The 23,031-nt window shown below is 42.8% G+C and overlaps 1 protein-coding gene across 2 annotated transcripts in view; it reads left to right on the top strand.

The window, feature by feature from the left end:
* Positions 1 to 23,031, top strand: part of ELAC2 (elaC ribonuclease Z 2) — a 2,146,582-nt gene that overhangs the window by 1,249,829 nt on the left and 873,722 nt on the right. For both annotated transcript variants that reach the window (XM_044068145.1, XM_044068146.1), the window contains exon 17: positions 12,598 to 12,736. In XM_044068145.1, the coding sequence (XP_043924080.1) occupies positions 12,598 to 12,736 (139 nt within the window). The remainder of the gene's footprint in view (positions 1 to 12,597; positions 12,737 to 23,031) is intronic.

Raw genomic sequence — 23,031 nt, 5'->3', positions numbered from 1 at the left:
CATTTACACATCAAGTCCATGAGAACAGGGTAGAATACTTGGATGTCCTGCTTAGTGTAGACAAGGAAGGAGGATTCCAATCTACTGTTTATAGAAAGCCTACTTTCTCTAACAGTTATATCAATTTCAAAAGTCTACACCCTATGTACCAAAAAAGGGGCATCGTCAAGGGGCAATTCGTCAGAATATCAAGGATGACCTCTGACGATGAACAATTTCTATTAGAATGTCAAAAATTGAGCATTATGTTTTGGGACAGGGGCTATCCGGAGGATTTTTATCAACAACATCAGGGATCAAGTGATGGCTGGTAGAAGGGATAGATTTATCCCGGTGCTAGGCTCAGGGATTATTTCTCGTGGCCAGGACACCAATGATAATAACTTAGAATTTCAGCAAGCCTTCATTACACAATACAGTACCAATTCTAGTTACATCAGGGATATTATTTCCCAGGAGTGGAATACATTTTTGGAAATTACTGACTTGCCCAATTTACATGGTAAAAGTATGAGAACAGTTTACAGTAAAGGGAAAAACATAAAGAGTATTTTGGAACATGGTCCTACTCAGAACAAATCTGCACGTACACGTAAGGGTACTTATAGATGTGGGACTTGTGTTCAATGTTCCCACATCTTACATGACGAACACGCGTTTTTCAGCTTGTACCTACTCAGCACAGACTCCACGTGGGCCAGCAGAGTAATCCAGGCTGCAGAGAGCTGAATAAGCGACTTTTCTTGATACTAAGTATAATTTTTGTTGCTTTCCACATCTAAATACCTAGCGACTGTATTTCGCCTGCCTTTCTGTTACATTGAAGCTGTTTTTACTGCATTTAACTTAATATTGCACTTGGAATCCTTGTTTGTTACTACTTGACTGTATTTGTAGCAAATTCTTCTGTGTAAGCTGTAGTAGCTGATTCATAGCATTTATAAGTGTTTGCTGTACCTGTTTCTGCCTGTTTTGTGAAAAAAAAAAAGAAAAAATATCTCTTGTTTTTCCTGCTTTACTAGTTTAGTCCAGTTTCAGAGTTGCTGATTCCTGGGCTTTGGTTGTAGTTCCTGTGTACTGTTTCCTTGCCTTATTTGGGGGAAAGGAAGTTACCTTGCTTACCAGTGGGAGTGGGAAGCATTGAGCTGCCTTTTGTCCAGTTTTGTGAGGTTTCAGCCAGTAACTAGTAGTTTATTGGTCGTTTTGGGCCAGTTTCTAGCTTTTTCCAGCCCCCTGGTATAAAACGCGGTAAACGCGCGTTTTTCAGCTTGTACCTACTCAGCACAGACTCCACGTGGGCCAGCAGAGTAATCCAGGCTGCAGAGAGCTGAATAAGCGACTTTTCTTGATACTAAGTATAATTTTTGTTGCTTTCCACATCTAAATACCTAGCGACTGTATTTCGCCTGCCTTTCTGTTACATTGAAGCTGTTTTTACTGCATTTAACTTAATATTGCACTTGGAATCCTTGTTTGTTACTACTTGACTGTATTTGTAGCAAATTCTTCTGTGTAAGCTGTAGTAGCTGATTCATAGCATTTATAAGTGTTTGCTGTACCTGTTTCTGCCTGTTTTGTGAAAAAAAAAAATATCTCTTGTTTTTCCTGCTTTACTAGTTTAGTCCAGTTTCAGAGTTGCTGATTCCTGGGCTTTAGTTGTAGTTCCTGTGTACTGTTTCCTTGCCTTATTTGGGGGAAAGGAAGTTACCTTGCTTACCAGTGGGAGTGGGAAGCATTGAGCTGCCTTTTGTCCAGTTTTGTGAGGTTTCAGCCAGTAACTAGTAGTTTATTGGTCGTTTTGGGCCAGTTTCTAGCTTTTTCCAGCCCCCTGGTATAAAACGCGGTAAACGCGCGTTAGCGCGATTTAGCGCGGAGCTGCCACTGTTTGCCACTGTTGCACACTAGGGCAGCGCCGGTTAAGCAGGTTTAAACTATTCGGGCTACCTAAAGTCCACTCTTCAAATTTTCCCTTAAAACTACCTTCCTCAAACTATACTACTGATCTAATCAGCGTATCCTATAATTAAAAAGATCATCTCTACTTGACTCCAAGTAGACTATTCTCTATCTGTTAAACGTAGCACTTGCTCCTACAGTACTTATTACCTTGATATGGCACTCTTGTCATAGATAGTACCCCAAAAAGGCAACCCCCCATTTCTCGGTCACCCACGTCCCCCGGAATCTTTTTTTTAAAAGTTTTTTTTGTCTATTCCTTCTAGCATGTCGAGGGATCAGTTGCTAGTGTCCTCTCCTGCTCAGCTGGTGAACCTGGGAATATTGAGGCAATGTTACAATTGCCTCATGTACACAGACAACCCTCTCCTCCTCGCACAAAATACAAATACATGCGAGAGATGCAACTATACGGCCAAACTGGAGGCTGAGCTCTCTCAACATAGGACTGGCAAGACCAGTCAGGAGGAGAAGGTTACCACACACGCTATAGACCCAGTCTCACATAGTACCATTACAACCTCAAATCATACACATAAACACACAAAGACATACTCGGAGGCTCTGATCAAAAATCTACCAAAACAGCAGAGGCCACCAAAGCAGACACCCAAACAACCACCACCTCAGAACACAACACCTGCAACACATAGACCTCACAGTCAGAGTGTCAAACAGTCACAGCCCTTAAGGCCAAACACAATGCCAGACACACTAGTCATTGGTGACTCCATAGTCAGACACACTGACGTCCGCTCACCAGACTGAGTAAGGAGAAGGTCACAGTAAGCTGCCTGTCGGGCGCTAGAATCCGCCACATAACGCAAGCACTCAAGTCTCTCAACAGCAGGTACAAATATGACTCAGTCATTGTCCACGCTGGTGTAAACGACCTGAGACGTACCTCCTTGGACTACATGAAAAGAGACATTGAGGAGCTCTCTGATTATGTAGCCCAGGCAGGTATGACCCTGACCTTGAGCAGTATCCTACCTTCACCAAGAATGATGCCACAATACAGAGATAAGATGATCAGCTTTAACAATTGGCTTAAACACTGGTGTCATTCAAAGGGGATCCAGTGTCTGTCTGCCTGGGATGACATGCTGGACAAGCCACGCTGCTTCGCAAGGGACGGCTTGCACCTGTCACCCCTGGGATTCCGGATATTGGCAAAGGCTCTTGCCATCCCCATAGTGCCTTTTTAGGCAAGGCTCAAATTCTAAACCTACCACCCTAGAACACAAAAAAGGAAAAAACTAAGGGTAATGCTGCTCAATGCCAGAAGTCTAAATCTCAAAATGCACGACTCGAGGCCCTTCTCAGTATGGAGAACATCGATGTCTGTGCTGTGACAGAAACCTGGTTCAAGGCTCCTGAGAGCACCCCAGCGCTATCAGGTTTCACCTCATATCATGCGTTCCGGCCCCAAAATCCGGACAATACCAAGAAAGGAGGGGTATCCATATTCATCAAGGACACCCACACCTCAAGACTGGTGGCAACGCACGATGCATCGGAGACCATCCAGGTGCAATTAACCATAGGCAAGACTGCTCTGCAAATTGTAGCATGTTACAGGCCACCCTCACAAACTCAGGAACCTCATATGGCCTTCCTGAAAACACTAGAGGGATAAATGTATCACCAAACACCATCATACTAGGTGACTTCAATTACCCTAATATAGACTGGGAACACTACTCAAGCCCAAACACCCTAGCCCAAAAGTTCCTGGAATTCATAAACTCAAATGCCATGGAACAACTAGTCACCAGCCCCACAAGAGGAGACAACATACTTGATCTCATCATCACGAACATGGGAGCACAATGTTCAACACCGGAGGTGTACCCCTCACTGGTAAGATCAGACCACAAACTAATCTCGCTGGAGGTCCTTATCCCACCCCCACCTGAAATAAAAAAGACCACAGTAAAGAACTTCTCAAAAGCCGACTTCACACTTCTAAAGACTAGTGTGGTCTCCTTTAAGGCCCCCGAGCCGGCGGAAAACAGTACTCAAGCCGCTGAATCACTTACAAATGCCTTCTACCAGCACCTACAGGACTGCATGGATAAAGCAATCCCAAGCAAAACAAAGACTCTTTGTACCAAAGGCAAGCGTCCAGTCTGGTGGACCCCAGCCATAAACAAACTCTACAACAAAAGGAGGAAGCTACTACAAGATAGAGCAAAATCCTTAAAAGGTAAGACACCCCTGATCACTATAAGTAAAAAACTAAGAGCTCTTATAAAATCTTCCAAAGCAAATTTCGAGAGAAAAATAGCTAAAGACTCAAAAGACAATCATAAGGCCTTCTTTAGCTATGTTAGAAACCTGGGAGGAAACTCCCAGATATGCTCAGAGCTAGTTCAAAATGATGTGAAGATTACTGATCCTACAGACATTGCCAACATACTGGCTGACAGGTTCAGTGCAAACTTCTCCCCTCCCCCAAAAGGAGAGATATCTATACCAAACGATTGCAGCCCCCAAACATCTCCAGCCCAAGTGAGAACTGCACTCTCCTAAGCAAAAACACAGCATCCATGGGACCTGATGGTGTCCCCGGCTGTGTGCTCCATGAACTCAATGAGGAATTAAACCCACAGCTAGGACAGCTGTTTAATCAAAGTCTTACCTCTGGATACGCACTCCAGGAGTGGCGCACTGCAACTGTGGTACCACTCCACAAAGGTGGTGCCTCCACCGACCCTGGAAATTACCGGCCCATTAGCTTGACAAGCCTTATCTGCAAAGCCATGGAGAGGATCATAATGGACCTCATAAATAAAGACATAGGGAATTTACAGACTTTGGATCCAACCCAGTTTGGCTTTGTCAAAGGCAGATCATGCCTTTTAAACTTGGTTGACTTTTTCGAAACAGTCACCAAAGCCATTGATGAGGGAAAGGCAGTCCATACAGCGTACCTCGATCTGGCTAAGGCCTTCGATACAATACCCCACTCGGGTATCATTGAAAAACTCATCAGCTTAAATGTCAACCCATACATCACAAGATGGGTTGCAAACTGGCTGAGTGACAGAACCCACAGGGTCAGAGTTGCTGGCGCCATGTCAGACTCAAAGCCTGTCACAAGTGGTGTCCCACAGGGCTCAGTCCTGGGCCCACTCTTGTTTGGCGTCTACTTCTCCGAAGTACAAGCAAACACAGGAGGGTTATGGCTGACAAAGTTTGCACATGACTGCAAACTGGGCGCCATAGTAGAAAACACATCTGACACAGATATCCTTCAGAAGGGTCTCACAGAAACGGATAACTGGTGCCAGAGCCACGGCCTAAAGTTAAATGCCAAAAAATGCATAGTCATACCCTTCGGGAAAAACAAGGTTACCCCTAGCTACCAAATAGGTGGCAATCCACTGAGCACAGAAGAAGTTATCAGGGACCTGGGGACCCAGGTTGATAGTAGTCTGTCATTCGACACCCATGTAGCTAAAGTAGTTAGGAAGACCTTCTACATTGCCCACCTTATCATGAAGGGTTTCTCATCCAGATCAAGGGAGGTCATAGTTTCCTTTACTCATCACTCATCAGACCAATGATTGAGTACAATGCCCCATTCGGAATGTATCTGACCCGACACTTGCAGCAGCTGGAGAGGCCACAAAAGTTCCTCACCAAAAGGATAAAGGGTCTCAAAAATCTGTCCTATGCTGCCCGATTGAAAGAACTCCAGCTCTATTCAGTCGCCACCGCTTGCTCAGAGGTGACCTTTGCCTAACATACAAGGCCATGTCAAACCCAGATTTGATGAATATGCTTCACCTCAAAAAATCCAGATCCATCAGAGCCACAAGGGCGGGAGACTTAAACCTTGACACGGCTATTAATAGGACGTGCTGGAGGGATAGATTCATCACCCAAAGACTCCCCATGCTGTGGAACAAAATCCCAGTACATGTGAGGCAGAGCACCTCGCTGGCCTTGTTCAAGAGAAATCTTGACCAATGGATGGGAGATCGCAGATATACCCCAGGGATTACCTCAGTGTCACTGCTCGACAGAGGCACAGCAAAATAATGGGTTTAGTTCCCCATACTAAAGGGGTGGCGTAAGCCACAAAACGATGGGCTAGGCTTGTAAATGCCCTCGGGCAGATAGCCTAGTATGAACCTATGAACCTATGAACCTAAGTAACCCTTTCAGCCCTGAATAGAGTGATTAAAGCTAGGGCATATTATAATTGTAACAGCCAACGGGTTATATATCTGGCTACATGCACTCAATGTCCAGCATACTACGTGGGCAAAACTGAGCGAAGTCTCAAACGTAGGATATATGAACACATGTATGATGTACAAAAAGAAAATAACAACAATGCCCTGTACAAACATATATCCACATGCCCTACAGCTAGATACAATTTTTTTGTTCTGGAAAGTATATATAGGGATCCTAGGGGAGGACCATGGCAGGCCAAGTTGGAACAAAGGGAAACTTTTTGGCAAATCTCCCTGGAATCCAATAAAAAAACAGGCTTGAATGATTATATTTCTATCAAGCCTATTTTAAAATTAAAGGCAATTTCAGCTTAATACATAAATGTATATTTTTTATATATTTTTCATATATTTTACATACATACATTTATATTTTTTGTATATATTTTTTAACATGAGTATAAACTTTTGTATATAAAATTTTGTATATTTATTTTGTATTTTATCAATATATCAGCGTAGTGTCAATATATGCCATTTTAGTGCTTAGTTGATCTATATACAGCACTATAGTATAGAATTTTCAGGGTTTGTTACTTTAATTAGTTAATTGTTTTATTTAGAGGGCTGGTTACTCAATGTATTTAAGCAATGTGAAAACTTTCTGTATGATATCTGAAGAAGTTGCATTCAGCAACGAAAACGTGTTGAACTGGGAGAATTGTCTGCGTTAATAAAGGAGTGTTTTTTACATCTACGAGTGTTTCTGACTTGGGATTGACCTGGTTACTACTGGATATTCATTGGCTTTTTTTCCCCTGGAGCAGGTTTTGGTATTATTTTGTTGTTCGGTTACCTGCTTATTCTCCTTTTTTGGTGTCTTGTGTTACTTTGTTTTTTCCAAAGGGGATGACTATGCACTTTTTGGCATTTAGCTGGGGACCATGGTTTTGACACCAGGTATCTGTCTCAGTGAGACCCTTTTGGAGGATGTCTGTGTCAGCCGGAGAGTCAGTTATAGCCCCTAGTTTACAGTCGTCTGTGAACTTGGTGAGCCATAGTCCTCCTGTGCTTGCCTGTACCTCTGAGAAGTATATGCCGAACAGGAGGGGTCCTAGGACTGAGCCCTGGGGAATGCCACTTGTAACAGGTTTAGAGTCAGACCTAGCTCATGCAACTCTTACCATGTAGGTTCTGTCCGTGAGCCAGTTGGCAACCCATCTCGTGACGTAGAGGTTTATGTTCAGGCTGGTGAGCTTGGAGGGTGATCTGTAGCAGGCCACAATTTGCATTGCAGATTTGCCCGATGTTAGTTGCACATGGATGATCTCAGAGGTATCATGCTGCGCCACTAACCTGGAAGTGTAGGTATCCTTGATGAGTATGTATACACCCACTCCTTTTGTGTTTCAGTCCGTGTTCTGTGGCCGAAACGTGTGGTACGAGTTGTAGCCCGGTAGTGCTGGGGTGCTCTCTGGAGCCTTGAACCAGGTTTCAGTTACTGCACAGATGTCGACATTCTCCATACTGAGGAGTGCTTCGAGCGCATGCGTTTTGAGATTTAAACTCCTGGTGTTGAGTGGCATAATCCTCAGTTTTTTGTTAATTGTGCTGTTTACGGAGGTGGGTTTGACTTTTGAGCCTTGCCTAAAAAAGGCACTATGGGGGCAGCAAGAGCCTTGGCCAGTATTCGAAAGCCATGGGGTGACAGGTGCAAGCCAACTCTTGTGAAGCAACTTGGCTTGTCGAGCATGTCGTCCCAGGCTGACAGACACTGGATCCTCTTTGAATGAAACCAGAAGCTTAGCCAATTGTTGAAATTGATAATTTTTTCTTTATACTGAGGTATCATTCTGGGTGAGGGCAGGATGCTACTCAGGGTCAGGGTCATACCAGCCTGGGCTACATGATCAGAGAGCTCTTCCATGTCTCTCTTCATGTAGTCCAAGGAGGTACGTCTCAGGTCATTCACACCAACATGAACAATGACAGAGTCATATTTGTACTTGTTTTGGAGTGACCTGAGTGCTTGTGTTATGTGGTGGATTCTGGCTCCCGACAGGCAGCTAACAGTAACCTTCTGCTTTTCCAGCCTAGTGAGTGAGACGTCAGTGTGCCTGACTATAGAGTCACCTATTACTAGTGTGTCCGGTATGTTATTTCGCCTTAAGGGCTGTGATTGTGCAGCACACTGATTTTGTGTTTTATGTATTGTCTGGTGTGTGACAGGAAGTGTAGGTTGTTTGGGTGCCTGCTTTGGAGGTCTGTGATGCTTTTGCAGGTTTTTATTTAGAGCCTCCGTGTATGACTTTGTGTATTTATGTGTATTTTTTGCCAGTGCTGTTTTAGTAGGTCTGTGTGCGGCTGGAGTTGTGGTGCAAGTGTTAACCTTCTCCTCTTGACTGTCTGTTCCAGTCTTGGGTAGAGACAGCTTAGCTTCCAGTTTGGCTGTATAATTGCATCTCTGGCATATGTTACTGTTTTGTGGTAGGAGGAGATGGCTGTCTGTGTACATGCGGCAGTTTTAACATTGCCTCAGGATACCCAGATTCACCAGCTGGACTGGAGAGTGCACCTGAAGTTGCCCTTTGGTCATGCCTGAATAGTAGGGTGAGCTGCTTAGTCGCTTGGTTGGTGAGGGGTGAATAAAGAACCTTACCCTGCTGGGCAGTGTCAGGGTATATTAGTGCTTGCTATTAAGTCTGAGCAAGTGCTGGGCTGTAAGATGCTTTTTGAGTGCTTAGGTTGAGAGTTAGACTAGTTTCAAGGCAAAAACTGAAGAGGAGACTTAGTGGAACTGGGAATAATTTAACCGTAGCTAACTGGCACTGCCCGGTGCGCAAAACCGTGCAAACATGGTTTTTATAGTAGGGAAATGAAAGAGAGAGAAATTATCCCAAATGGCCAATAAACTACAAACTTCTGGGCTGGAACCACTCCTCCAGGGACAAATAGGTTGCTCAAAGCTCCCCTCTCTCACAGGTGAACATAGAAACTTCCTTCTATCCAAGTAAGGTATGGGCAACTCAGAAACTAGTATCACAGCCATGAATTCAGCACTAGCCTGAAAACTGGACTATACTAGCTTAGAAAGGCGGGAAACAAGGATTATTTTGTTTGTTTGTTTTTTTTGAAAAGATAAGGCAAAAACAGTAAAAAATACACTTAAAACGGCTTTAAACGACAACAAACGATCAGAAAAGGCTATCCCACTTTAGTGTGTAGCCTACAACAGTTAAACAAATTATTTAAACAAAAAACAACTTTTTAAAAGTGCAGGTAGTCAAATAAGTACAATATGTGGAAAAAACAAGCTTTTAAATCACAATAAATGCTGGAAAATCTGCATTTAGGCGGAAAACAGTTAAGTACAGCAAGAAAGTGCAGAAAACTGATACTTAATCACTCCAAAGTCTCTCCTAAGCTAAAAGGCTTGTATCAGTTTAAGGCTTTCTAGTGCTACCAGTAGGTTAGTTACAGGAAAGATGGGAAACAAACGCAGATGTGTTGAAAGAGATGGACAAACTGACCAACTGGTCAATAAACTACAATTTCTGGGCCAAGAACCCCTCCTCTCGTGGTAGACAGGCTACCTAGTGCTTACCACTCCCACTGATAAGCTAGAAGGCTTTCCTCCAACACAGAAAGGCTTGCGGGGCTCAGAAGCTTACCAACAGTCCTGGATACAGCAACTCTGTATCTGGACTAGGCTAGTTACAGGAAAGGTGGGAAACAAGCGCAAGTGCGGTTTTTAAACCAGAACGTTGAAAGAGATGGAAAGAAACTGCCCAAACGGCCAATAGCTACAATTTCTGGGCCAGGAACCACTCCTCTTGTGGTAGATAGGCTACCTGATGCTTACCACTCCCACTGATAAGTTAGAAGGCTTCCCTCCAACACAGAAAGGCTTGGGGGCTCAGAAGTTTACAAAGAGTCCTGGAATACAGCAAATCTGTACCTGGATTAGACTAGACGGGCGGCACAGTGGTGCAGTGGTTAATGCTGTCGCCTCACAGCAAGAGGTTCTCCGGTTCGATTCTCGGCTGGGGTGCCTTCTGTGTGGAGTTTGCATGTTCTCCCTGCGTTCGCGTGGGTTTCCTCCGGGTACTCCGGTTTCCTCCCACATTCTAAAGACATGCTTCTGGAGCATTGCTCCCCGGGCCTCCGCTGAAAACAGGATCTGTGGAACCTAGTCGGACATTCCCGGTCAACAAATGTTAAATAAAAAATAAATAAATAGTTACAGGAAAGGCGGGGAACAAGTACAAACATAGGCTTTTAAGCCAGCAAGTGCAAGAGATGGAAAACTGCCCAAACGGGCAAATAAACTACAAATTTCTGGGCCAAAACTCACTCTTCCCGTGGAGGATAGGCTACCTAGTGCTTACCACTCCCACTGATAAGCTAGAAGGCTTTCCTCCAACACAGAAAGGCTTGGGGGCTCAGAAGCTTACTAACAATCCTGGATACAGCAACTCTGTAACCGGACTAGACTAGTTATAGGAAAGGTGGGGAAACAGGCACAAGTGCGGTTTTCAAACCAGAAAGTTGAAAGAGATGGAAATAAAACTGCTCAGACAGCCAATAGCTACAATTTCTGGGCCTAGGACCACTCCTCTTGTGGTAGATATGCTATATCTGATGCTTACCACTCCCACTGATGAGCTAGAAGGCTTCCCTCCAACACAGAAAGACTTGGGGGGCACAGAAGCTTACAAAGAGTCCTGGATACAGCAAATCTGTATCTGGACTAGATTAGTAACAGGAAAGGCAGGAAACAAGCTCAAACACTGGCTTTTAAATCAGAAGGTTGAAAGAGATGGAAAAGCTTCCCAAACGGCCAATAAACTATAATTTCTGGGCCAGAAACCACTCTTCCTGTGGTCGCTAGGTTACCTAGTGCTTACCACTCCCACTGATAAGCTAGAAGGCTTCTCTCCAACACAGAAGGGCTTGGGGGGCTCAGAAGCTTACTAACAGTCCTGGATGCAGCAAATCTGTACCTGGATTACACTAGTTATAGGAAAGGCGGGGACCAAACGCAAAATGGGCTTTTAACCAGAAAGTAGAAAGAGATGGAAAAACTGCCCAAACGGCCAGTGAACTACAATTTCAGGGCCAACCCGGCCAAAACCCACTCTTCCCATGGTAGACAGGCTACCTAGTGCTTACCACTCCCACTGATAAGCTAGAAGGCTTCCCTCCAACACAGAAAGGCTTGGGGGGCTCAGAAGCTTACCAAAAGTCCTGGATTACAGCAAGTCTGTGTCTGGACTTGACCAGTTACAGGAAAGGCAGGAAACAAGCTTAGAATTTTTTTTTTTTTGTTAACAGAAAAGCAGCTAAAGCAGGAGTAAATACAATTCAAATTGTAGTGCAGGCCAGCACACCCGAGCGTGTAGCAAACACTATGGCAAATACATTTCAAATAATTGCAATTAAATTAACAGATGACTAAAAAACAAGTGCAAAAGGCAGTACATTAGAAGGCTACTAACAAGCAGTAATAAGTGCAGAGTAAGAGCGACTAAACAGATAACAGCACGCAGAAGAGCAACTAAGACAGTTACAGTAAGAGCAGATGACTACGATATATACATATATATATATATATATATATTTTTTTTTTTCTGTAGACTGATGCAATTAGTCATATACTTGGCTCTGCTAGGCAGAACATCAGTTACAATGTAGGTATTCTATCCCTCTCTTGTAAACAGTTGTTTTGGAAGAGGAATCCAAGACAGCTTTTTATGTTGCTTCTATCATTTAAAAGTAAGCATGACTCAGCATTTTTATGTAGGTATTTTTCACTTTTTTTGTATGGATTGCTTTAATAAGATATGTTTTAATAAAATATGATTTAATAAGGATATGTTTTAATACACATGTCATTTGGGAATAATATATGAACCCTTTCTCTCCCCCTCTGTGGCTATAATTGAATGATGGTTGGTATGTTTGAAATTGAACCGTAGACCTCCCTCAGCATGCTTCTCCCACTTAGTGCATGGTGCACTCGTAGGCAGTTTTAATTATCAGGGAATTCAGAATTTCACAATCACTTTTCAGAAATTGTCACTTGCTTTGCAAGAAAGGCAGTCTTACCACCTGTGTCTTACAAAGATGTGGCCTTTTCTATTAGAGGCATAAGGAAGAGTAATTGGTACTTCTTTAATATTTCAGTAGGTACCTAGATTTCCAGACCAGAGACCTGATTGCTGGAAGAAACTATGTCTTATTTATAACCAACATGTTTGCATTTTTTAAATTAAAGCTATAAGGTGTATTTTAGTTCAAGATATGCTATGAAAGACATCAGTTTTAATGGTATACCAAGGAATATTAAACTGGATTTGCACTGTCTGACCACTTTTCCAACAGATCTGTATGTCACAGTAAAAATGTATTACTTGCTTTGCATGTATTAATCTGTAAACATGTTTGTTAGCTCTTCACAGTGTATTCTGTTTGACTGTGGCGAAGGGACATACACTCAGCTTAGTCATCATTATGGTGGAGATGTTGATGAAGTTCTTTGCAAGATATCAGCTGCCTTTATTTCCCATCTTCATGCAGACCATCACACAGTGAGTACCCGGTTCCTGTTTAATAGGGGTTGTTCTGGAGCAGTGAATACTGCATTCACTTCTGGACTAAAATGCTGTAGATGCTAGTAATGCAGGAAGAATTTGCTTTTACTTGGCATACAGTAAAATTGCTTGTACCTTATTACATTAAAGAGCAAGTGCAACACTTTCTGAGTATGCCTTTGGGCAACACCTTCTAACAGAGGCCTTCTTGAATTTGCTGATAAATATATCCCTTAATTTAAATGGCTGCTTGTTAAATATTTCCAGATACTTTTATAAGAATGGGGGAGTTCACTGCTACATGTGCTGTTTCCTTTTCGTGGATTACCACTGGAAGTGTTACTTCAATCTCAAAAGGATTGCTTGTTTTATTTCTCTATCCTTTCATTTATTATAAATGAGCAGAACAGTCATTTTATTCCTAGTGTATTTTAAACCAGACATACCTTCCTGAAATGTACTGTATGTAGATCATCACTCTCTAAGTTATAACTCCAATATGGGGGGGTAATAAAACTGGAATTCACAGAGGAGCCATATGTATATTTTCTCAGTCTTGGGCAGTGATGTCTCACTCACGCACAAACTCACATGCACACACAGAGTGCTGTTGGTATAGAACTCTGGCATAGTAAGATGCAGGATATTTTAAAATGTGATGTTTAACATGTAGTTCTATACGGCAGAATTAATAATAAAGAAATGCAGATTTGTAGCATCATAGTGCTGTTGCTCACCCACATTCTCTTTCTGAGGTGCCGACTGGGATCCAGGGTGAAAAAATGTTATGCATTGCTCTGATACATAACATTTTTTTTAAAAAACTTTGGGAGACAAATTTGGCATTTTACTACTTTTCTGAATGGAGCTTTTCTGTTGTTCTTTGCATTTTATCAGACAGAGCGCCAGTTAGTTGTTCTGAAATAACTGAGCTTAACTGCATTGACTGAAGCTGTGATATGGAGAAAGGGGGTTCCTGATTGGAGCTGATATTTTACTTTCCTCTTTATAGAAATATAACCAGCACTGTGTATGATTAAAGGTCATGAAGCTGTGACTTAAAGCAAGGTGTAGAATTTAAAAATGCTTATGATGACCCACATGGAGTTTGCATGTCCTCCCCATGGTCGTATGATGTTTAAAGACATGCAGGTAGGTACGTGCATGAATGGGTGTGCCTTCTTTGAAGCTTGGGCTTCGGGCTGGCAGCTCAGCACTGTAAAATCCACTGCCAATCATTAGCAGATGGGAATTTCGCTGTGGTGACCGAAAGAGAGTTGTATGATGACCCACATGTTATAGTGTGCTGTTGTGTTAAAAAAATAGCCTTAGTTGCTCTGGAACTGGATGAGCCAGGCAGGGAAGGGATAGGAGTTAAGAGGTGTGGCCCGTTTGCATTCCCAGGGGAGTGTGGGGGGTGTTACCCACAAAAATAGGGCACACTGGGCAGGATGACCTCCCTGTTGGAGACTGGAGAGACCACCAGTCATGCTGTGAAAGGAAGAACTAGGCTACTCTGAAGGAACATCCCTTACAGAAGTTAGGGGATGTCCTTCACCAGCAATCTGTTGCTCATGCCTTCCTGACACTTCACTGAGTGCGCATGAAGTTCGTAGGTATAATAACAGAAAAACCCTTAAACTATCCCTGATGGCTGTCTGATGGTGATGATAATGACTGGGCTGATGATTGACAGCTTGTGGAAATAAAGGGGGGAGGGAGCAGAGATTTCTAATAACATATAACACAGTTGTGCACTGACATTCCCTGTTCTGAGATGGGCTTTGGAGTTTCCGACTGGAGCTTTATCGTTCTGCTCTCCACCTTTAGAACAGAAGTAACACAGTATTTTAAAATAATTCCAGAAAATATTTGGTATTGTAGTACTTTTGTAACTGCAGCTGTTACATTCTGTTTTGCATTATGAAGTTAATGAATGAATCAAGCTTTAGGACTGACCATGCAGGTCTGTAACTTCATTCATCTTTCACTAACCTCATGTGTAAAGGTTGGTTATAGTAAATAAATAGTTCATGAGTGAATTTAGAGAATGAGTGGGGTAAAGAATTGACTGTGTATGTCTTCAACTTCATTTGTTCACTAACATCATTCATAAAGGCTGATCATAGTGTGTACTTTATGAATGAGGGTAGTAAATGAATGACACTGTGTTTAGGACCTTATGCACCTACAGCTTCATTCAGTAGCTAAAAAAAGAAAAAAAAAGAAAAATGTTATGTCTGCTAACTCTTGACTCTCTCTCTCTGATAAATTAACTTATGCAATAAAATTATTTGTAAGCATGCATATTTAACTATACAGCAAACTCATATTATGGCTGAAATATGTGCAGTTTGAAATCAGTTCTGAAGGACTAGTTAAAAATGACTCATGGGCCAATTTCAACCTGCATGCCAGCATTTGAGTAGTCCTACTGTAGGGACGTGTCTTTTTCTGTACTGGTTGTTTTCAAGTTTATATAAATGTTAATATGTCACTGCACTTGGAAAGATCTTTTCTTATGTATTTTGTCGGACTTCATGTGTACTAAAAGACATTAATTCTCTTCCCCTTTGCACCACCTAATAATAGTATATCTTTCAGGTTTGCTATTGCAGTGTTTCTTGTTTTAGTTTTTACATGTGATCATACTTTGAGAGGGACGTGTACAAAAATTCACAGTGTTAAAAGTGCAGGCACTAGTTGTAAACACATGGAAGACTTTCGGTATAATTAGTTACCAAAGTTTTATCCACTTTGTTTTCTTAAGTCAAGGAACATAGGAAGATAAACCCAAAGTATATTTCTGTCTGAGTAGTATGAAGGTTGGAGATATAAAACAGCAGTGCAGAAGTATTTACACTAGATATAAAAAGTGTATATACCCCCTGATGTTCATCATGTTACCCTGCTGCAGTCATCACACTTGGGGTATCCTGTCATGAGGCGGTCCCGCAGTCGGCCTGAATTCCAAAGTCTTGGTCCGGCATCGGTTGCTGTCGCTTCTTCCTTGACGTCAGTGCGCCAAGGGTATACAAGAGGCATCCAACGCCATTTTCTTCAGTCTTTCTTACTACGCGGTGCCCGAAGCAGAAGCAGTTCGCAAGTGCTGGTCGGCCGACTCCTGAGATTTTCGAAGTCGAATTTCAGATCCAAAGTCTTCAATAAAGCTAAGTACCCCGTTGGGGAAACTTTTCTTGCCTCAGACTGATGTCAGAAAAAGTTAACAATTGTATTTCTTGTGGGAAGCAAATACCTCATAAGGACTTTCATTCTTATTGTATACCTTGCCTAGGCCCAGACCACGACGTCACTGGTTGTCGGTTTTGTGCTAGGTTCAATAAGCGAACTATAAAGTGACGCTTTGATTTCGCACGACACTACGGTAGGAAATTTAATTACACTATGCCGTCGGAGCAACCGACTACCAGCGTGCATAAAAAACACAAAGATAAAGACAGGCAGCCTAGATCCAAGCCAGACTCCGAGGCCTCGGCTGGGCCTGTCACCGGTTCACCGGTTTTCAGTGAGGCGTCTACGCAGCCCCTGGCTACCGCAGAATTGGAACCCCAGACCACTTTGGATTCTCTGGCTGAGAGTCCTAGGCCGACGCAGCCATTTTCTTTAGGCCCTACCGACGACATTGCAGAAGGAGAAGCCGGTGCTGTAGAAACACCTTTGGTTTCAGAAGGTGTCTTCAGACCGACTACTCTCACCATAAAATCTTATGCTAAGCTTAAGACTCCTCTAAAACCAAAAAAGACTGCACTTCAGTCTCCAGTTCAAGGCCCCATGTCTAAGAAACAGATGCTTAAAATGGCTGAAGATTTGATTTCTTTAATCAGGGGTTCCCAATCACCACCCGACAAAAGGCCTAGACAAGAGGAGGATTATGCCTCCTCTGATCAACTGTCTATTTCCTCAGGCTCCTTCTGAGGAACAGGATTACTCCTTTCCCCCTTATGAAGATTCTGATGCTGAGGATTCCATTCCCTCAGCTTCTCCCCCTGAAGACTATTCCTTTGGGGAAACCTTACATACCATGAGGGAACATTTCCACTGGGAAGGTCAGGACTACGCCGACTCAAAGAAAAGGCTCCGAGAGTTTCTTTTACTCCCCCAACACAGACCACTTGCTATCCCCCCAGTTTTAGACATTGTGGATGATGATTACTTAGAATCTAGTCTAAATCCAGATTCTCTGCCTCCTGCTCCAGCCAAACCAGATAGATACTATAGAGTGCCTGACTCACGCAAATTCCTTTACAAAAGCCCTGTTGCTGATCCAGAGACCATCTCTCAGGGTCCCAAAGGGGCTAAGGCTTCTATGGCAAAAAATCCTGTACCCTCTGAAAGGGACTCCAGAGCACTAGATAGGTGGGGGAAGAAGGTTTACACCTCAGCCACTCTAGCTATGAGAGCACTAAATTGTCAATTTCACATGCTTAAATACCAGCATTTCCTAATCTTTCAAATAAAACAAAAGATGAGCATGCACCCTCAACAGTCTGAATTCAAGGAAATGCAGGATCTGTTGCATGCAGCTGAACAGGTGGGCAAACATAATTTACAATGTGGATTTGATTCCTTGGAAGCTTCCTGTAGAGCAGCTGTTACTGGGTCTGTTATACATAGGCATGCTTGGTTAAAGGAACAAACTCTGCCTGACCATGTTAAAGCAAAGTTACTAGATGCACCCTTACAGCAGGATGTCCTATTTGGGGTTAAAGCAGAAGAGGTTTTAAAGAAAATGGAGGATAAGGCAAAATCTATGCAGATGGTCAAAGATTTCTTACAGGTTCAGCCCCCACGCTTCAGCAGAAATTGGCCAACAAAAATTTGGTCCTTTCCAGCTTCTGACAGACCACAGAGGGGTAAATACAGACGCCCAAGGGGCAGAGGACAAGCACAAATCCCTTACAAACCTCGACAATGGGGCACTGCAGCACAGAAGGGAGGAGAAGACAGGTTTCAAACTACTAGAAGGCAAACACAATGACTTAAACCTCAAACTGCCAAGCAAAACTCTCTTGGCAGCTCCCTTGGGAGGAAAATAAGCACTTTTTACAGACAACTGGTGCATCGTCACAAAGGACAAATGGGTCCTAGACATTATCTCACAAGGATACAGATTCCATTTCCACACCTTGCCAAGGATAAAAGGAATGCCAAACCTGCCACAATATCAATGGGCAGAGGCACAAAAACAAATTACAGCTCTCATGGACATGAGAGCCATTCAACTGGTACCTACACAGGAGCAAGGCCAAGGATTTTACTCAAGGCTCTTTCTAGTCCCCAGAAAGGACAATGCTTGGAGACCCATTCCGGACCTTTCAATTCTAAACACCTTCTTGCAAGTACCCAAATTCAAGATGCTAACACTACAGCAGCTTCTTCCCATGTTGGGCAAGAAAGCATGGCTAGTAATGTTGGACCTCAAGGAGGCATACCTGCATGTCCCTATCAGACAAAATTGCAGAAGATACCTCCATTTCATTGCAGGTTCAACCCATTACCAATTCTCTGCACTGTCCTTTGGCTTATCTACTGCGCCCAGGGTCTTCACAAAATGCCTGGCACCAGTAATTGCATACTGCAGACAAAGAGGAATTCAAATATACCCATACCTGGACAACTGCCTCATCCAAGCAGAAAGCAAGGACATTCTCTTACAACATCTGGCTTTTGTAAAACACCTTCTAAGTTGCCTAGGGTACACAGTAAACGAAAAGAAATAAAAACTAGTGCCCTCACAAAATATGACATTCCTGGGTGCCAGCTTGAATACAACGGCCCAGATGGCTTACCTGATGCCAGACAAACAACTACAACTGACTCAATACTTCAAAACAATGGCAACAAAGACCCAACTCCCTGCAAGAAAAATTCTGCAGGCCTTGGGCTTCATGGTATCTTGCATACTACTAATACCATTTGCAAAACTGCATATGAGAAAATTACAATGGTACCTAAAAAGCGTATGGACTCAACACAGCCACAGCTTGGACACAATGATACCTCTCATTCCCTGCCTTCAACAGGAGTTTCTATGGTGGTCACAGGCATGTCACCTCAACAAGGGTCAGCCTTTCACCTTACCCCCAGCCAGGCAAACTATGACAACAGATGCATCGGACTATGCCTGGGGGGCACACATGGCAGGACATGGTTCAAGGCATATGGACTGCAGATCAAAGGAATCTGCACATCAATCAAAAAGAAATGTTAGCTGTACAGAATGCCCTGACAGCCTTCAAGGACCTCTTACATCCAGGACAGCTTACAATAAGGACAGACAACACCACAGTAATGTGGTACATAAACAAACAAGGGGGTACACACTCCTACCCTCAATGCAGGCAAGCAATGACCTTGTGGAACACAGCACTGGCTTACCAAGTTCAATTACAAGCTCAATTCCTGCCAGGAAAAAAGAACACATTGGCAGACGACCTAAGCAGAAACATCATGGATCCCCACGAGTGAAAACTGGATCCACAAGTATTTGCAATGATAACTCAAAAATGGGGGCACCCAGACATAGACCTGTTTGCCAGCCCCCAAAACCTACCAGCTAACAAAATTTTGTACAAGGACATTTCACCATCAAGCTTGGAAAGTGGACGCACTCTCATTCAGTTGGAAAAAGCTGACAGTATATGCCTTCCCTCCATTGCCCCTTCTCACAAAGGTGCTGCTGAAAGTCAGGATGGAGAGACCCCGAATGATACTCATTGCCCCAGACTGGCCACGCCAGCACTGGTGCCCACTATTAAGGAATATGGCCCAGGGCCCACCATGGATTTTACCACAAATTACTCATCTGCTCACACAGCAAGACAGTCAGATTCTACACAGCCAGCTCAAAACCTTAAATTTGGCTGCATGGCAAATCACCTAAGCAACCAGCCAGCTCCTCTTTCACAAGCTGTTATGGATGTTATTCTGGAAGCCAGGATGCCCAGCACCAGGAAAGCCTACTCAGGCAAATGGAAAAGGTTTTGCGCCTGGAACCAAGCTAAAGGCCAAAATACCCTTCAGCCAGACATACCTCAGATTCTGCAATATTTAACTGAGATGTTACACAAAGGGCTTTCTTTTTCATCTATTAAAATCCATGCCTAAGCTATTTCAGCTCACTACAACACGGATCCTCCCTTATTTTCACATCCACTTCTAAGGCAGTTTCTCAGAGGGGCCAAAAACATTAGGCCTCCCAGGAGAGCACCAACACCAACCTGGGACTTCAATTTTGTTCTGGAAAAACTTACGCTACCTCCTTTTGAACCAGCTTTCTCAGCTGACTTAAAGTTTATATCATGGAAGACTGCCCTGCTGCTAGCAATAACTTCAGCCAGAAGAGTCTCAGAGCTTCAGGCACTAATGGCAGTAGAGCCTTTCCTCATTTTTCATCAAGACAGAGTTTCTCTACGAACTAACCCCTCCTTTATGCCTAAGGTGGTATCCAGTGTGGCTCTAAATCAAACCATCCATTTACCCACCTTCTTTCCAAATCCACAGAACAAAGGAGAAAGACTCCACTCCTTGGACAATCACAGGCAACTACGTTACTACTTGGATAAAACTAAGGTTTTCAGAAAATCTGACCAGCTTTTTGTATCCTATGCTACAGCATCACAAGGAAAGGCTATCTCAAAACAGACCATTTCCAAATGGATAGGACATTGCATATATTTTTGCTACACCCACCATGGAAAACCAGTTCCTGCAAGCATAAGGCCCCACTCTACCAGGGCAGCAGCTACATATACAGCCTTCCTCAGGGGGGTGCCAACCAAGGATATTCTGGAAGCTGCAACTTGAAGTTCAGTACACACCTTCACCAAACACTATCACTTACCACTTTACTCTAAGACTAGAGCTGGCTTCGCCACTGCAGTTTTGCAGGGCCTTCTAGCCTCCTCTAACCCTGTTTGACTCCACCTCCCATCCTTAGCTTTGGGATTCTACCCAAGTGTGATGACTGCAGCAGGGTAACACGATGAACATAGTACAGTTTTGCTGTATAGATTAGGTTTTCCTTTACTGCGAACAGTATGTGGAGACCATTAGCCAGACAGCAGTTGATTGACGTACTGTTTCCTGTTTTCAAGATGGTTGTCAGTCTTTTAGTAATGTTACAAGAGGAAGTAGTTCAAGAAAGATGACTACCTCTAATGCCCTTTTCAGTCAGTGTGCTCTCACAGGACATTTGTACTGTAGTCACCTTTGTTTAAACTGCATTCATTTACTAAATATTGTCGCTTAGATTTGCATTCAGGGTGCACAGCTTCCTCTGGCAAGGTTGCTGCACTGTACATCATTGAGTCAATTTGGCTTTTCCTTCTTGGACTGAATGTTGTACTGCTTTGGATGTATCCCAGTTTTTTACGGCTTACTCCAGAGGGTCCTGTCAGACAAAGAAAGTACAAATATGCAAGCACTAACAGTATTCATTAATTTTTAAGGTGGAATTCTGAAGTAGGTCCCCTTTTTTCCCACTACTTGATCACCTTTGAGCACTGTTGCATATTTGATTAAATCCTGTCTTGATCTCTGTGTCTGTGCTTACAGTTCGAATGTAACAATTTTAGTGAATTTGTTTTGGTGTGCACATTCTGCTGAAATTTTATTTGTCAATTGTCTTGGTTCAGCTTAAGCAGAAAGTAGTGGAAAAGCACTCCTTAACACAGGTCTGTAACAAACAGCTGATATCTGAATATGTGAATTTTGGTTTCCAAGCTTGTTTTGTAATGTGTACCAAGATTTTTATTTGCAAGGTTTGTGAATGAAGTTGGTGAATCTGCACTTTTACTGACTTGCTTTGGCTGTTCTCCTTGAAAAGTCTGTGCTAATTTCACATACTTGAAGTACTTGTACTTGCTCATATATATAATCCTATAATTTATTGTAAGGAGTGGGATTCTTTTCTCACACTTCCAGTTTTCTCCAGTTGTAAAACATTCTTCACAACAGTCTGCTCCTGCTAGTTGTCATTTGAGAACATTATAACACAGCTGCAGGATTCATATAAGGAAGTCTTTTGTATACATTTGTATTCTTGAAGTGTTCATTCCCACTTACAAGATAACATTTTTATTCATTCTCTGATTACTTGCTTAATGCAGTACAAGGTCACAGGTAAGCCTAAGCTTGTCAACAGTCACTGGGCACAAGGCAGAGGAAACTAATCTTGGAAATAACATTAGTCTGTCACAGGAAACAGTTAAATTGGAAAGTTGCCAATCCACCTATGTCAAGCATTCAATGCATCATAAATGTGCAGGTGTTGGGTAAAGTGAGTCCACAACAGATGGGAGCAGTGGTGCGTTTCCCATGACGGAACAGACATATTTGTTATGCATCACATAGGTTCATAGATGTGTACTAGTCTAATGGTCCTGGAGCCTTTACAAGCCTAGCCCATAGAAGTGCCTAGGATGGCAAGATACCACCAGAAAGCAGAGGTTGCTGTAGATCAGTGGTCAACCTGGAACTAAGTAATGTTTGTCTTCATGTATTTCTCAGCTGAAATATCAACATGTAGATGATAAAGAAGATTAAGTAAATAGGTTCATTCTGTTATAAAAAGACAGCAGGACTGGATCAAATTTTCAACATAATAGACATAAATTACTTGCAAGACAGCACAGCTATGATACAGAGTAACGTTCTGCCTTTGACCATTCATTTTGTTGCTTGTCCTACAGAAAATTGGCTTTTTTCACTTGCTTTGAAAGCTATATGCCAGCATGACTCTTATCTTGCAGTGCATTAAATTTATTTATTTTGATACGTGGATAACAAATATACTGTTACTGAAACGAAAAAGCTGCAAGAAGATACCTGTCAAGCAACTATTACAATAAAATTGTATTTGAAAACAGTACCCTAATTTTGGTGCTGTAGTAAATGCAATAACCACTTTTTTATTTTAAGCTGTCTCATATTCAGCAGTGGACTTGACATTCATGTATATATCAACAGCAACTGAAATGTGAGAATTGTATTGCAGACTTCTTATACCTACAAGTTGTATGTCTGATTTGCTTAGAACCCCAGTAACATTTCATTAATTTATTTATCTACTGGTACTGCGGTGGTGGTGCTGCGGTAGCGTTGTCGCCTCACAGTAAGACGTTGTCCTGTTCGATTCTTAGCTAGAGTGTCTTCTGTGTGGAGTCATGCGTGAATGGGCGTACCTTCGTTGAAGGTTGTGCGTCAGGGCCGGCAACTCGGCATGTAAAAATCTACTGCCAATCATTAGCAGACCGGAGTTCCACTGTGGC

This window comes from Protopterus annectens, chromosome 4.part0 (genome assembly GCF_019279795.1).
Source record: "Protopterus annectens isolate FY-2018-M chromosome 4.part0, PAN1.0, whole genome shotgun sequence".
In the NCBI taxonomy this organism is placed as follows: domain Eukaryota; kingdom Metazoa; phylum Chordata; order Ceratodontiformes; family Protopteridae; genus Protopterus; species Protopterus annectens.
This window is presented reverse-complemented; position numbering and strand designations above follow the sequence as displayed.